Source organism: Heptranchias perlo, chromosome 13 (assembly GCF_035084215.1).
Source record: "Heptranchias perlo isolate sHepPer1 chromosome 13, sHepPer1.hap1, whole genome shotgun sequence".
Classification (NCBI taxonomy): Eukaryota; Metazoa; Chordata; class Chondrichthyes; order Hexanchiformes; family Hexanchidae; genus Heptranchias; species Heptranchias perlo.
In genome coordinates, this window is record NC_090337.1 from 12186375 (window position 1) to 12203621 (window position 17247).

At 45.8% G+C, this 17247-nt stretch overlaps 1 protein-coding gene across 1 annotated transcript; it reads left to right on the plus strand.

Moving 5' to 3' along the window:
* Nucleotides 1–1982: 1982 nt before the first annotated feature.
* LOC137331280 (E3 ubiquitin-protein ligase SIAH2-like) lies at nt 1983–17153 on the plus strand. Its single transcript, XM_067994982.1, has 2 exons — nt 1983–2706; nt 16418–17153. The coding sequence occupies exons 1-2, from the start codon at nt 2152–2154 to the stop codon at nt 16973–16975; spliced, it is 1113 nt and encodes a 370-aa protein (XP_067851083.1). The 5' UTR covers nt 1983–2151; the 3' UTR covers nt 16976–17153.
* The last annotated feature ends 94 nt before the right edge of the window (nt 17154–17247 follow it).

The window sequence follows — 17247 nt, forward strand, 5'->3', positions numbered from 1 at the left end:
AGTTAGCCTAACATCTGTTGTGGGGAAAATGCTGGAGTCTATAATTAAGGATAGGGTGACTGAACACCTCGAGAATTTTCAGTTAATCAGAGAGAGCCAGCATGGATTTGTGAAAGGTAGGTCGTGCCTGACAAACCTGATTGAATTTTTTGAAGAGGTGACTAAAGTAGTGGACAGGGGAATGTCAATGGATGTTATTTATATGGACTTCCAGAAGGCATTTGATAAGGTCCCACATAAGAGACTGTTAGCTAAGATAGAAGCCCATGGAATTGAGGGAAAAGTACGGACTTGGTTAGGAAGTTGGCTGAGCGAAAGGCGACAGAGAGTACGGATAATGGGAAGGTACTCACATTGGCAGGATGTGACTAGTGGAGTCCCGCAGGGATCTGTCTTGGGGCCTCAAATATTCACAATATTTATTAACGACTTAGATGAAGGCATAGAAAGTCTCATATCTAAGTTTGCCGATGACACAAAGATTGATGGCATTGTAAGCAGTGTAGATGAAAACATAAAATTACAAAGGGATATTGATAGATTAGGTGAATGGACAAAGCTGTGGCAAATGGAATTCAATGTAAATAAATGTGAGGTCATCCACTTTGGATCAAAAAAGGATAGAACAGGGTACTTTCTAAATGGTAAAAAGATAAAAACAGTGGATGTCCAAAGGGACTTAGGGGTACAGGTACATAGATCATTGAAGTGTCATGAGCAGGTGCAGAAAATAATCTAGAAGGCTAATGGAATGCTGGCCTTTATATCTAGAGGACTGGAGTACAAGGGGGCAGAAGTTATGCTGCAGCTATACAAAACCCTGGTTAGATCGCACCTGGAGTACTGTGAGCAGTTCCGGGCACCGCACCTTCGGAAGGACATATTGGCCTTGGAGGGAGTGCAGCGTAGGTTTACTAGAATGATACCCGGACTTCAAGGGTTAAGTTACGAGGAGAGATTACACAAATTGAGGTTGTATTCTCTAGAGTTTTGAAGGTTAAGGGTGATCTGATCGAAGCTTATAAGATATTAAGGGGAACAGATAGGGTGGATAGAGAGAAACTATTTCCGCTGGTTGGGGATTCTAGGAGTAGGGGGCACAGTCTAAAAATTAAAGCCAGACCCTTCAGGAGCGAGATTAGAAAACATTTCTACACACAAAGGGTTGTAGAAGTTTGGAACTCTCTTCCGCAAATGGAAATTGATACTAGCTCAATTGCTAAATTTAAATCTGAGATAGATAGCTTTTTGGCAACCAAAGGTATTAAGGGATATGGGCCAAAGGCAGGTATATGGAGTTAGATCACAGATCAGCCATGATCTTATCAAATGGCGGAGCAGGCACGAGGAGCTGAATGGCCTACTCCTGTTTCTATGTTCCTAAGGTAGAAGGCAAACTAGATGGACCTTGGTCTTTTTTTTGTCCGTCTAGCAATTCCTATGTAAGAGCCTCCTCCAAACCCACCCCATCGGTCACGGGTCCCTAGCACCTGCAGGGTTTTCCACTGGTCTCTGTGAAAAGCCTGGGCATGTCAAAGATACTAAGTACAAGTTGTTGCCTCTGTGCCATGTTATATGGACGATGTGGAGATGCCGGTGATGGACTGGGGTGGACAAATGTAAGGAGTCGCACAACACCAGGTTATAGTCCAACAGCTTTATTTGAAATCACAGGCTTTCAGAGCTTTGCTCCTTCCTCAGGTGAGTGAAGGAGCAAAGCTCCGAAAGCTTGTGATTTCAAATAAAGTTGTTGGACTATAACCTGGTCTTGCGCGACTCCTTACATGCGTTATATGGAGGGCATGATGTTTTTTCCACATCGTTCACCTGAGGAAGGAGGAAGCCTCCGAAAGCTTGTGAATTTAAAATAAAATTGCTGGACTATAACTTGGTGTTGTAAAATTGTTTACAATTATATGGAGGGAGGGAGGGAGAAGTTGGGACTCACGTGACGCAGGGGCTTTCCCTGGGTGACGTCACGGCGCCGTGTTGCAAGGTTCTAGAACGTGGTGTTGCGATTTTTTTTTGTTGTTTCCAAACATTCGGCAGCGGCTGGAACCCGGAGCCAGAGACAGAGCCGCCGGGGGCTGGGCTGGGCTGGGCGGCGGGCAAATCCGTGCCCATGCCCGGCTTTCCTCCCGCCTGGCAGCCATGAGCCGCCCGTCATCGGCCGGAGCGAGCAGCAGCAGCGGCGGCGGCGGCGGCGGCAAAACCGGCAAACACACGGCGCCATCGCCGGCCCCGAGCGGCCTGTCAGTGGCGGCGGCGGCGGCTGCAGCTTCTTCTTCCGCCGCCGCCGCCGTCGTCGCCGCTGCTGGGGCCGTAGGCGGGTGCGGAACGACGACGACGACGGCGGCGGCGGCTGCGATCATCGGTGCTGGTGTCGCTTCTCCCCCTCCGCCGCTTCACCATCACCACCACCACCAGCAGCAGCAACAACAGCACCAGGCGGCGGTGGCAGCAGCAGCAGCAGCCGCCGCCGCCGCTGCTGCCGCCGCGGCTCAGGAGCTGACCTCGCTCTTCGAGTGCCCCGTCTGCTTCGACTACGTGTTGCCGCCCATCCTGCAATGTCAGGCCGGGCATTTGGTGTGCAACACCTGCAGGCAGAAGTTGACCTGTTGCCCGACCTGCAGGGGCTCCCTCACCCCCAGTATTAGAAACCTGGCCATGGAGAAAGTAGCTTCGGCCGTGCTCTTCCCTTGTAAGGTAAGGTCCTTCCGTATCTGATGTAGTTTGGGGTCTGCAGTGACGTTTTTCATTCTGTCTTCCTCTCTTGGATAGACCTTTGCATCACTGATGTCTGTATAGGCTTCAAATTCCAAAGCCAACCCTCATTATCTTGTCAGCTTTCAATAATTCCAGGTATTTAAGATTAGAAGTTTTGATTGGTGAAGTGCCTCTTGGATAGCTGCCTGAAGCTGTCTCCTCTTCATCCTCAAAAGCTGTTTCCTCTTCAGTGTCGCTCCATGGCTGGTCGGCAGGAGATATGCTTCAAGGGAAATCCTTTGTGTGCTTCCAGGGTCAACTCCTTTGCATAGCTTCCTCAGATGATTGGTTCTGCATTCCCTTGGATTCTGGTACCATGGAACAGTAAACCTACCCTCCAATGGCCCATCTGCCCTTGCCGTGATGGTTGTTTATGGCAGAATGGTCCTGGTCACGGAGGCACATGTGCCCCGTTTATACTCCTCCTGACCCGTGGGTCTTGCATGGCCAACAGAAGCATCAACATTTAAAGTTGCCAGATTTGCTATGGCAAGCGGGTGGGAGGACATTTTTTTAAGGCTGGCGCTTGGTAAATCTGGCAAGTCTACTTTGGTGTTGCCGCCGGCCATGTGAAAGTTGAGTTGGCAGCTGATGGCGTCAAGAGTGGTATGAAACTGGCGAAGAGAGTCTTTCGAGCCCAGGAGGTGAAGCTGAGAAGAGACTGATGCTTAGTATCAGAGGAAGGAGTGAGTCACAAGGAAAGACTGGAGGAACTTGACCGTTCAGTCTTGGAAGAAGGTGACTGAGAGGAAACCTCATGGAGTGTATAAAATCGTGAATGGAGTCGAAAAGACAAATCTGGAAAAAAAAATACTTCAAACTAAACCGTGATAGGGCACAAGTTGAAACTAGCAGAAGGCAAATGTAGGACTGATTTTCTGGAAATAATATACAGAGTGAGGAACACACAGTAGGAAGTCTGGTTAGGGTAGCAGGTGAAAATTGTTGATTTAAGAAGCCATTGATTGCTGTGATGGATGGGGCTGTAGGTTTGATGCATGAGATAGGATAGGCTGAATGGCTTTCCTTATCTATTAGTTTTATAATTTAGAAATTCATTTGTTTTGATCTTGGTTAGAATTGTCCTTTTTAAAAAAAAAAATGGTTTCTTGTAAGCTCTGATTTGTGCATCAAACATTGTTAATCCCTTCGCTGTGGGGTGAGCGTATTTCAGCAGGTCCTCAAGTGCTGCCCGTCTAATGCTGGGTTCAGCACGTGACACTGTTTAAAATTAAAAGTTTAGTAGTAACTGCTAGTTATGAATTACTTATTAATGAACCTATCACTTTTTTATGTGTAAAGCATGTTTCTAATTTTTTTTATTCATTCTGGCCCTGAGTCAGGGTCATTCCAAATGAATGCCAGGACTTGCATTTCTGTGCAGATATATATTTGAAGAGTTGTAGTACATTCACAGTTGAAACAAGATGTGCTGTCCTTTTCTGTAGAAGTTCTCTTCTAAACCTCTCTGCCTCTCTACCTCTCTCTCCTCCTTCAAGATGCTCCTTAAAACCTACCTCTTTGATCAAACTTTTGGTCACCTGTCCTAACATCTCCTTACGTGGCTCAGTGTCAAATTTTGTTTGATAACACTCCTGTGAAGTGCCTTGGGACATTTTACTATGTTAACAGTGCTATATAAATGTAAGTTGTTGTTCTTCTCAGATTTACTTAGTGATTTGGCTGCTTGGCCTACAGAACGCTGGATTTCCAATTAGAAGGTTAAGGGTCCCAGGGCTATTGTGCCTCTGTCCCTTTTATCTAATTGAATAACTCCAACCGAAAGTTACACCAACAGCAAATATAATCGGCTCGCATTCAGCATAGAGTCCCCTTATGGGTCTGGCCGGGGACAGGCTGACCTCTCTGCCGACCTGTGCGGACCAGTATTGTTGGCTGGTACGTACCTTCCCCCGATGTCAGCAAGGTCCTGTTCAGATATGTGAATCCTACCCTTGCGCAGTTACCCATTGATGAATCACCTGCAAGGTAGGGATGGGGCAGATTTGGTACTGGGAATGAATTCAAGCTCATCACCAAAATAACAAGGGATAAATTGGAGGAAATGTTTTCTTTTATTATCGGGATGTGGGTGATGCTGGCAAGGCTGCTTTTATTGCCCATCCATACTTGCCCTGTGAAGGTGGTGGTGGGCCTCCTTCTTGAACCTTCAGTCCATGTGCTTATGGTGCTCCCACAATAATATTAGGCAGGGAATTCCAGGATACTGACCCAATGATGAAGGAACGACGATATATGTCCAAGTCAGGATGATGGGGGAACTTGGAGGTGATGGTGCTCCCATGACAATGCTGCTCTTGCCCTTTTACACAGAGGGTTGTCAAGACATGGAAGGTTCTACCAGACACAGTGGTGGAAGCAATATGCACAATAGCTTTTAAAAGGGAAGTGGATAAATATTTGAAAAATAAATATTTAAAAGGGTGCTGGGAATCGGAGTAAGAGGATAGTTTGGAGAGCCAGCACAGGGTTGAATGGCCTCTTTCTGTGCTGTAAAGCTCTGTGATTCTGTAAGAAGTGAAAGTGGCTCATTCATGTAAAAAGGGATGACTGAGAAGGCAGCAGCCTAGCCAACCCCATTCCCAGGAGAAGAAATTGCTGACATATTGCAGAACCACTGGTGCTAATGACAGCGGAAATGTGGTGGCAGCATGGTAAAGGTAAGGAGGTGGCATTGTTGCTGTGACTTGCTCTCCCGGTGGCTGTTCACAGTAGCACTGGTGAGAGGCCTGGTAGTGCACTGCCTCTCCACCCTCTTGGCTGGGGTAGGATGCAGAATGACATTTCAACTCCCCATTCTGAATTCATCTTTTTGTAAGTGCAGCTGTTGGGAGGTAATGACGAACACACCGATACCCCTTTGAAGTATGAAATAGCACTAGAAGATGGCCAGGCGGATTGGAAAAATTTGATCTCTCTCACTCTTTTTCTCTTTCTCTCTCTCTCTCTCTCTCTCTCTCCAATTACTTTGCAAAGTGCACTTGGCTCTCCATTATAATGGTGAATTTGAAAACAGGGAATTGGATGTATACTTGAAAAGGAAAAATTTGCAGGGCAATGGGGAAAGAGCAGGGAAGTGGGACTAATCAGATAGCTCTTTCAAAGAGCCGGCTCAGGCACGATGGGCCGAATGGCCACCTCCTATGCTGTATGATTCTAGGAAGAGTGAGGGAGCCAGACCGAGAGAATACAAATATGTTTCTGTTGATCAGCTGTCAACCTTTTTGACTTGCTGCTCCTACATCTGTACCGCATTTGATCCCAGCAGACTTGAGGACCAGGTGTAGTAACACATTTGACATTGGTTCCAGTGCGCTGGGCTCTCTTATCTCATCAATACCTTGGACATGTTCTCCAGTGTCTCTCACCTGGCTCTTAAACACTGCTTTCATCAGTTCTGGTGTAAATGCAGAGACCCTGTGACCAAAAGATTCATTTTTGCGTTGTTCACTCGGAAGCTAAAGTTCATCATGCAGTCAGTCGGATGGGATTCTTTTGCAAAAATCCAAATTTAATGGAAGCGCTCAATGAGGCATTCAAAGTATCAAGTGTTTCTACGCCATATGAAGAATGCTTTCACACAAAAAATGCACACTGTGTTACTTTTTAAGCCTGTTTTGGCAAGCAAGGATAATCACAGGCTTCTAATGAGGTCAGTGCGTTTTGTTTAAAGTGGTAACATGTTGCAGGCCAGTATCCTGCTATTTTTCTGGCAAACTAGCCCAATCTAGTGGCTCAGTGGATGATGTACTGCTCATTGTGGTACTGAACCATACAAACTAGGAAAGACAGACTTGCATTTATATAGCCCCTTTCACGTCCTCAGGACGTCCCAAAGCACTTTACAGCCAATGAAGTACTTTTGAAGCATAGTCACTGTTGTAATTTAGGAAATGTGGCAGCCAATTTGCGCACAGCAAGGTCCCACAAACAGCAATGTGACAATGACCAGATAATCTGTTTTAGTGATGTTAGTTGAGGGATAATTATTAGCCAGGAGAACTCCCCGGCTCCTCTTCGAAATAGTGCCATGGGCTCTTTCACCTGAGAGGGCAGACGGGGCCTCGGTTTAATGTCTCATCTGAAAGACGGCACCTCTGAAGGTGCAGCGCTCCCTCAGTACTGCGCTGGGAGCGTCAGCCTAGATTTTGTGCTCAAGTCCCTGGAGTGAGACTTGAACCCACGACCTTCTGACTCAAGAGGCAAGGGTGCTACCGATTGAGCCATGGCAGACACCTAAGGAAGTTCCAGATTTGTTCCTGGTCTGTGCAGTTAGCTGAATGTAGCTGTGGGGTGCTACAACCTGCCTCAGCACCCCATGGACACAGAGTGGAAAAATTAATCTGAGGATTGTTGTGGACTGGATCAGGCTCGGCTGCTGATGGTTGACTAAGCAGCTGACGCTAGATTCACACCTGCGGAATAGACAACTTGCACAGGTTACCGGTGGTCTGCTGATGCCAATGCAACCTTACCCCAGCTGATGCCGTTGCCTCCAAGAAGAGAGTAAAAATAGTTTGAGCCTAGCAAGATCATTGCTGTGGATTGATGCGCCATTTCACTGATGACTGGGTGAAAATATTGACGTGCGATGTTGTGAGCCAAATGGCAGCAAAATTGAAGCCTTTGATTTTTTTTTTAATGCAGCTTTTTAGAAGTGGCGTAGTCTCACAACACATCCAAGTAAGAGAGTGTGCAGCTCCTGTAACTGGCTCAGTTTTTGTATCTGTTGGAGGTTGCTCCTGTCAAGAGCACGCTCCGTTTATTTTGGGAATTTTGTGAGAAGGATTCACCTCCCGGCTGTTAACTGGTTTGTGGGGGATAAGTCACACGGTGCTGGGCTAAGTGTTGCATTGAGACCTAAGCTTAAATCCAGCCCAAGCTGATGGAATGAAACTATCCCCTACCTGTAGAGGTTGTATGTGAAATGGATTTGGGCGTCCTTAACCCAGTTCCTAAAGCAGGCGTGGGCAGACGGCATTAAACGGCCCCATGATTTAGCATTAAATTGGCAGTCTCACTTGAGGCAATAAAATGGCTGGCATGGGATAGAGAATTAAAAATCACGATGGTACCTTGGGGCGGGAGGTCTTTTGAGGCTGGCACCTGTTTGGGGGAGGGGAGGGGGAAAAGAGTGGAGGGAGCCCTGACCTGGGAAATGTTTTATTCTGACACTGGGTACCTGAAGTGGGAAGGTGTCCCATTTTCCGGCACTTAATATCTCTCGTCTCGAGTACAAAATTCACAAGAAAAGAGCATTGTGCAACAACCGTTGATTTTTAATGACGGTCTCTCTTTTGGGGTTTTCTATCTTCCTGCTTATGTATCGATGCACAAGAATTGAAGGAGGAGAATGTCTTTAGAGGAACAGCGTCCTCATATTTGACCTTTAGTTCCAATCAAGTAAATGCCAATACGTATGTGCAATGAACTTGCCCTGGAGACTCCATTATGTCATTTTAAAAACAAATCAGAGTCTCGAAGGATATGGAGTCATTCCTGTCTTTTTATATAGGTTTGTCTTTATAAAGATATTCTTTATAACAACTTGTATTTATAAAGCGTCTTTAACGTAATAAAACATCCCAAGGCGCTTCACAGGAGCGATTTATCGAACAAAATTTGACACCGAGCCACATGAGCTATTAGGACAGGTGAACAAAAGCTTGGTCAAAGAGGTAGGTTTTAAGGAGCGTCTTAAACGAGGGTAGAGAGGCGGAGAGGTTTAGGGAGGGAATTCCAGTGCTTAGGGCCTAGGCAGCTGAAGGCATGGCCGCCAGTGGTGGAGCGATGATATTATATGACAGCAAACGTCAATCTTTGGTTCCTAATTAGCTCTGGAACAAGGGGAGCAGTGTGTCAACATATGTTACCACAACGATCGTCCCCTGGTGAACCTAGGTCATCGGCCAATAGCCAACTTGGCGTCATTTACCAAAAGCAAGGTCGTAATCTGGTCTCCGTGTGCACCATCTCCAATAATTTTTTTTGTCTAACCTTCATGGTGACAGGAGCCAAAACAATAATTTAAAGAGAACTATCTGGGGGTTAACTAACTGAGAGTCTGATGGTGAGGCCCCAAAATGTGTCAGTGAACTGAGTAAATAATTGGGTTATTATTTAGCTTGACTGTACCTTTTTTTTTTAAGTCCCTTGTTTGTTTTCTTGAGTTTTAGCAATGTTGAAAATAAAAAACGATTTATTTTAAATTGATTTCTCACCAAATTTACCAGAGTGTTTTGGGGCTGAGTTTTTTCTGACTGATTTTTTTTCTCCCTTTATTTAACACTAAAAATAAAACGCTGAGAATGAAACTGAGTTTTAAGGTCCTTAATTATTAAGTGCACGATACTGAGGTAAACTATCAATACAACCCGTTCAGCAGAATAGTCTAGATAGTGCCTGGTATAATTAGAAGTGACACAAGTTGAGTGAAGGAGAATTGGGGGAGGGAGCCTCTTGGCGAACAAGTGCTTTATCAAAAAATGTTTTGGTTCCACTGTGAAACCTAATATATTTAGGTGTCAGCCATGGCTCAGTGGGTAGCACTCTCACCTCTGAGTCAGAAAGTTGTGGTTTCAAGCCCCACTTCAAAAGACTTGAGCACAAAATCTAGGCTGACTCTTCCAGTGCAGTACTGAGGGAGTGCTGCACTGTCGGAGGTGCCGTCTTTCGGATGAAACGTTAAATCGATGGATGCCTGCCCTCTCGGGTGGATGTAAAAGAGCAGAGGCGTTCTCCTCGGTGTCCTGGCCAATGTTTATCCCTCAATCGACATCACTAAAACAGATTATTTGATTGTTACCACATTGCTGTTTGTGGGACCTTGCTGTGCGTAAATTTCCTACATTACAACAGTGACTACACTTCAGAAGTACTTCATTAGCTGTAAAGTGTTTTGGGACGTCCTAAGGTCATGAAAGGTGCTATATATATGCAAGTTTTTTTTCCAGTTGTTTGAGCTACAGCTTTGGCAAGTGGAACCGATTGATAGAACCTTTAGCTTGCTTTGGAATTTTGCATTTGAGATCACTTAAACTGCTCTGACGCCAAACCTCATTTGTATGCACCATTGTTCATTGTGCATAGTGTATTTCCGTGAAACTTTTGCACCTGATGAACTCATTAGTGGTACTTTACTTGGTTAATAACTGATCGCCTTCCCAAGTGATTATTTGCAGCATGCTTCAATCAGTGTTGGTCCATTCGGTCCACACTAACATATTTTAACACTCCCCGTGACCGTGGGAGAGTGACTGATCTGGTAGATCAGCAGATCCATTCCAGTGCCAACAAATGCACTCTGTACCATACTCCCGCATAGTGTACCAGGAACAGCAAGTCTATTTTTAATTATTTTGACAGATAAATCATGTCCATTGTGGCCTGATGACCATTAACCCCTGGTCCTGTTGCTGCACAATTTCAGGTCTCGAGACTGGTTGTCCTAGCCAGTCGGCATCCTCGCCTTCAAAATTTGCCATCAACACCCTTGAAGCCCTCAACCCCTCCACCTTCCCCCAGCCTGACCTTCCACTTCTTTTTCCTCTCTATGGTCCTCGAACATGTCAGCACCGCCAAATTTTGTACCCATCTCTCCTATCACCCCTTGTTCAATCCCTTCGCTCCATTTTACGTCCTGCCCACAGCGCCCTGGTCAAAGGTCATCAGTGACATCCCTTGTTACTGCGACCATGGTGCGTTATCGTCCCTTGTCCTCCTTGACCTATAACAACAACAACTTACATTTATGCAACGCCTTTAAAGTAGCAAAACATCCCAAGGTGCTTCACAGGAGTGTTATCAGACATAATTTGACACTGACCCACATAAGGAATATTCGGACTGGTGACCAAAAGCTTGGTCAAAGAGATAGGCTTTAAGGAGCATCTTAAAGGAGGAGAGGTTTAGGGAGGGGAATTCCATTGCTTGGGGCCTAGGCAGCTGAAGGCATGGCCGACGAACGGTGAAGATCGATGAGCGATGAAAATCGGGGAAGTGCAAGAAGTCCTACAACGTTAAGTTGTAGATCATTATTCCCCCCCCCCCACCCCTCCCTCCCTCCCCCAGAACGTGATGTCCTATAATGTTTCTAAAGTTGAGTTGGGGTGGAGGGGGTCACTGGGTCAGAGGTCACTATGTAGGGGACATAACCAAGATATGAAACAGGGAGGCAGCAGAAGGTTCCAACACCAATCTGGCAGCCGCAAGTAGGCGGTGTAGACAGGCCTGAGTGCTAGGCGCAAAGATGGACTACACAGGGTGGGTGGGGAGTGGGTAAGCCACTGTTTTGAAGCCCGGAATCAGGCACCCGGATACGGATAGCGGGATTCCAAGTGCCCTGAAAATTGGGTTGGAAACCCCCCAAAAATGGCACCAGCTAATGGGGGTAAGGCCTGCAACTACATGTGGACCTATGATTTTCATTATAAAATCTGGGCGTAGGATTTTTGCACTTATGTTGCCGTGTTAATAGATAAAGGGCGTTGCTTTACAAAGGCTGACTTAAAAAGCATGACTCAAAAGTCGTGATCTGGGAAGTAAGCTTAGTGTGTGGACAAGAGGTGTACACCATGCGCAAGATTGGTGTAGACTATTATATGTTCCATGATTTTGTCCACAGAAAATCAGGACAAGATAAATTTCCCTCAGTGCATGTGCTGGGAGTAGAGGTATGGGGAAAAGGCAGTTTCTGGAGCTTTGAGGCTCCATCTACTGGTGGAAGTGTGCAGCTGAAGGCGTGTCACAGAATGTGATGTCAAATAAGGGGGGTGTTAGCTGCCTAGCAAATTTAATATATTATGGCTAGAAACACAAGTAAGCGTTACATAGAATTTACAGCACAGAAACAGGCCATTCGGCCCAACTGGCCTGTGCTGGTGTTTGTGCTCCACACCAGCCGCCTCCCACCCAACTTCATCTAACCCCATCAGGATACCCTTCTGTTCATTTCTCTGTCATGTGTTTATCTAGGTTCCCCTTAAATGCATCTATGCTATTCGCCTCAACTACTCCTTGTAGTAGCGAGTTCCACATTCTCACCACTCTCTGGGTAAAGAATTCATTATTCATTATTGGATTTATTAGTGACTATCATATTTATGACCCCATAGTTTTGAACTCCCCCACAAGTGGAAACATCCTTTCTATGTCTACCCTATCAAACCCCATCATAATTGCATCGTATTACTGCTAAGTGTTTGCTTGTACATCTTTTAATCAATGAACTGACTTGTTAGTTGAAGTCTAAAATGAGGCCTGATGATGCTATGTTTAGAAGCCAAAAGAGAGTTCCTGTGAAGGTGCAGTACGCACCTGATTGTTAAAGCAATTTACCAAAAGGCTTTTACTGTTTGGTATCCTAGGCTTGAGGTCAGAAACATAACTACATAATCTGGGTTGGGGAAGGTATCTCGAGATCATGGGGAGCTGAGACCAGTCTATGAATAATGTAGCATACAGATGCCAACATACCTAGGAAATGCCATAGCATACAAGGCTACGGACCAGATGCTGGAATATGGGATTAGAGTAGACAGGGCTTGATGGCCGGCACGGACACGATGGGCCGAAGGGCCTCTATTCGTGCTGTATAACTCTATGACTCTATGATAAGGGCAAAAGAGTGTAAATTGTGGATAGGGGCCGCCGGTGATGCGTGGGCAGGGGATCGCCAGTAACACGTGGGGAGCGAGTCACCAGTAACACGTGGGTAGGCGATCGCTAGTTAATAACCTGCTTGAAGAAAATTGGAAAATTTTGAATCCATTTCTGAAGTGCGGTGGTTTATCGGACCTGCTGGAAAAAGTTGTGACACTACGCACCATTTGCATACGTCCCACCCAGTTTCACTGGTTTATCAAGTTCAGCCAAGCTTAGTGCTGTGGCTAACACCCACACAGCTGCAGCTTTGCACAGCTGTGCACTGCCACGCAGGCAGTTTTAGACATGCCAGATTGTGTCACGGCATTTACGGTATCTGCTGCTGTCACTTCAGTTTCGGCATGTGACTCATTCTAAAGAGCAGATCTTCCGGCTCCCACACTCTCCCAAAGGCGACACCCTCATTTCTGAGCAGGCGACTGACCGTGTGTTTATTGTTAATGCAGGCCCACTTATCTCCATTACATCAGTTTACCAGTACGTTTTGCATCGAGCAGAATGAGTGGGCGTCCCAAATCCTTCAATGACCCCGGAGGCCTAAAAGTGTCCCTGAATCCCAGCAATTTTGATAATACTCCCCCCTGTTTACAGCACTTTTGAGTCCTCATCCCACGTAAAATTTACTTAGGAGCAGGAGTAGACCACTTCTGATTAGAAGGTTTAGAATAAATGCCGGCCTTGCCAGCGACGCCCACATCCCGTGAACGAATTTTAAAAAAATGTAGTAAGGGTATTTGGATGTTTTCTCTTCCTGAGGGTCAAAGATGAATGAGAATAGCAGCAGCCTGTCTTGTCCAGTGCCTTTAATTATAGTGTGTACTAATTAAAGTTCATTTAGATTATTGCCGTCAGTTGCCAACAGAGTGCCTGTTGAAGCACATTACGTCACCAGTTTGGAGGGGTGTGTTCATTTAGTCTATCATGATTCTGAACACCTATCAAATCTCCCCGTAACCGTCTCTGCCCTAAGGAGAACAACCCCAGTTTCTCCAGTCTCTCCATGTAACTGAAGTCTTTCATCCCTGGTACCATTCTAGTAAATCTCCTCTGCACCCTCTCTAAGGCTTTGAAATCCTCCCTAAAGTGTGGTTCCCAGAATTGGCCGCAGTGCTCCAGCTGAGGCCTAACCAGTGTTTTGAAGAGGTTTAGCATGGTTATAGAATTATATAGAATTTACAGCACAGAAATAGGCCATTTGGCCTAACAGGTCTCTGCTGGTGTTTATGCTCCACATGAGCCTCCTCCCACCCCTCTTCATCTAACTCTATCAGCATATCCTTCGATTCCTTTCTCCCTCATGTGCTTATCTTGCTTCCCCTTAAATGCATCTATGTTATTCGCCTCAACCATTACTTGCGGTAGCGAGTTCCACATTCTTACCACTCTCTCGGTCAAGAAGTTTCTCCTGAATTTTCTATTGGATTTATTAGTGACTGTCTTATACTTATGACCCCTAGTTTTGGGGTCTCCCACAAGTGGAAACATCTTCTCTACATCTACCCTATCGAACCCCCTTTCATAATTTTAAAAGACCTTTATCAGGTCACCCCTCAGTCTTTTTTTTATAATTGGTCAGTAATGAATAATAGTGAGGGGCTGGGGGTTACATTGTCATTTTGCAGCAGAGTGAGCTGATGAAAATCCCTGGTTTCAAGTTCATTATCGCCAAAGGACCCGTAAATTTCCTGATGTACATAATTGATCCTCACAGGCCAGCATTGTAAAAAGAGCCAGAAAATATGGCAGCGTACTGGAGGCACAAGGAAAATAATGCCCCATTGCATCTCATCTGCTTTAATTCTAATTTTACTCCCCTGGTCCTTCCACCTCTCCCTAAAGGTGCTGTCTCGTGATTGGGGGCACAGTATCACAAGCACTGGCAGCCCTACCGTACCTCACCCTAGTGATCATTCTTGATGCGTGAGACTAGATAGTAAGTGTCGTTGGGCTCTTCGACCCTGGCGCTCATCCAGTCCCGTCCTTCCCTGCCTTCACGCACACGCACGCTTTCCAGCTGGCTTCACTGGGTAGCCAGTGATGACAGTAAGCTTGGCTGAGATTGGATTTTGTGGTATCAAAGTCGGGAGCTTCTCGCTGCTGCTTTGCTCGTGCGTTCGTATTAAAACATTCCCCTCGTCTTTTTCCCCTCCCCCCGCCCACCCTCCCCAAAGTCAAAGCTGTAGCTCAAGATATAAATACAACATAGGAATTAGATGTTGGGCGCAGCCATGTGGAATGTGCTATGGCATGCAACTGTTTATAGCATTTGTTGCAACACTGATGGTTGACAGTCTAATTCAGAGTTAATTTGATGTGGTAACACAAATTAATGAACGCCATCAAAATAGCAACATTAAAAGTGCGAAAAAAATTAACATCCTGTAATTTGAATTAATTATCCGGTAATTTGTCTTAATGGACTTTGAATTAAGAGTAGACTGTACAGAATCTGGCTCGCCGTGTAATGCAATACTTTCCTTGTGCATTTACTTGAAGCTGCATAGTTGCTTCAAATGACTTGTGCAAAAATTATTAGAAGTGTGTGTCAGTACGAACACACTAGGGGAGAAAGTGAGTTGTACTCCTTGGAGTTTTTTTTTCTTTGGTTGCATATATCAATATGAATGGATTTTTACAGTAGAGGGACAATTGCAATTGTTTGTCAGAAAATTGCCATTTATTTATTTAGTGAGTGTGCACAGAAGCAGTAGTGAAGTATGTGTTCAAAATATTTCCAATTGCAATCTGGATCTGTGATCCTAACACAAAGAATAAGGTAGCTGGACTTTGAGCAACGTAAACCAGTTCACAAAATGCCCGACACCCAGAATCCAAGCTAAACGAGGATCAGTATAAGAGCGGCACTGTGGGCTCATTCATAGATTGAATTGCTAAGAAATCGACAATTACTTAATGTGTGGAGTGCAAACTTCATGAATTTTTTTCATCCCTGCTAATTTTTTTTCTCTTCCTCCTTCTCCCCAACGCTCAGGTGTGTTGACCTGAGGCCAGTTTTACTGCCCAACTGTTGCTTCATCAACTAAATCCAGCTAGCTCCATGGGCTGAGGATCAAACTTGAGACTCTCTTATGTCTCGGTGCCACGCTATTGGCAATAGAACTGTTCTGATGAAAGGTCTTCGACCTGGAACGTTAACTCTGTTTCTTTCTCCACAGATGCTGCCTGACTTGCTGAACTTCTCCAGCGTTTTACTGTTTTTACGACTGGGGTTGTTTACCTGGTCAGCCGTGGCTCAGTGGGCAGCACTCTCGCCTCTGAGTCAGAAGGCCGTGGGTTCAAGTCCCACTCCAGAGACTTCAGCACAAAATCTAGGCTGACACTCCAGTGCAGTATTGAGGGAGGGCTGCACTGTCGGAGGTGCCGTCATTCGGATGAGACATTAAACCCAGGCTCCTTCTGCCCTCTCAGCTGGACGCAAAAGATCCCATGGCACTATTTTGAAGAAGAGCAGGGGAGTTCTCCCCGGTTTCCTGGCTAATATTTATCCCCCAACCAACATCACTTTATATAAAAAAAACAGATTATCTGGTTGTTATCACATTGCTGTTTTTGGGACCTTGCTGTGTGCAAAATTGACTGCCACATTTCTTACATTACTTCAAAAATACTGCATTGGCTGTAAAGTCCTTTGGCATGTCCTGAGGTCATGAAAGGCGCTATATAAATGAAAGTTTTTTTTTACTCTTTGAGCCCTGGGAGAGGAGGTTTTCCTCTTTCTATGTAGAAAGTAGGGAGAAGTCAGCTGAATTTTATCACAAAGCAAAGCAATGCCTTAGTTTATCACTCCTATCAAATGTGGAGCGAGGCGAACTGCTGCAGAGTGGCATTTTAACGCCCCATTCAACAAATATCCAGTAATACTGATGCAAACTATCGCGAGTTACTATACTTGGAGCAGAGCTGTGGTGCCATCATTTAAACCTTTTTTTTTCCTGTCCTTCCTCAGTACGCGTCGACCGGATGTTTGCTGACCCTCCATCACACCGAGAAGCCGGACCATGAAGACGCCTGCGAGTACCGCCCGTACTCTTGCCCCTGCCCCGGCGCCTCGTGCAAATGGCAGGGCTCCCTGGAGCAGGTCATGTCCCACCTGGTGCACGTCCACAAGAGCATCACCACCCTGCAAGGAGAGGACATCGTCTTCCTGGCCACGGACATTAACCTGCCCGGGGCGGTGGACTGGGTCATGATGCAGTCCTGCTTCGGGCGCCACTTCATGCTGGTGCTGGAGAAGCAGGAGAAGTACGAGGGCCACCAGCAGTTCTTTGCCATCGTGCTGCTGATCGGCGCCCGCAAGCAGGCCGAGAACTTTGCGTACCGGCTCGAGCTCAACGGCAACCGGCGCCGCCTGACGTGGGAGGCGACCCCGCGGTCCATTCACGACGGGGTGGCCACGGCCATCATGAACAGTGACTGCCTGGTCTTCGACGCGGCTATTGCGCACCTCTTTGCCGATAATGGCAACCTGGGAATTAACGTGACCATATCGACTTGCTGCTCGTGATATTTATGTGGTGGTATGCTAGGGTACCAATGTTGTGATGACTTGTTGCGATTCTTTTTGTCCGTCTTCTCTGTAGATTAGACACAAGATCATTGTGAAGCTTTACTGACTGACTGTGCCAATTTATTTAAATTATGTTGCCATAATAGCTTTTTTTAAATAAATATATATTTCAGAACAGTTGCAATTTTTAGATTTACTTTTCCCTGCACATTTTTAGTGCTCGCTTATCGTAAACCCATCGTAACACACTGTCCATAATCTGCCTTTAA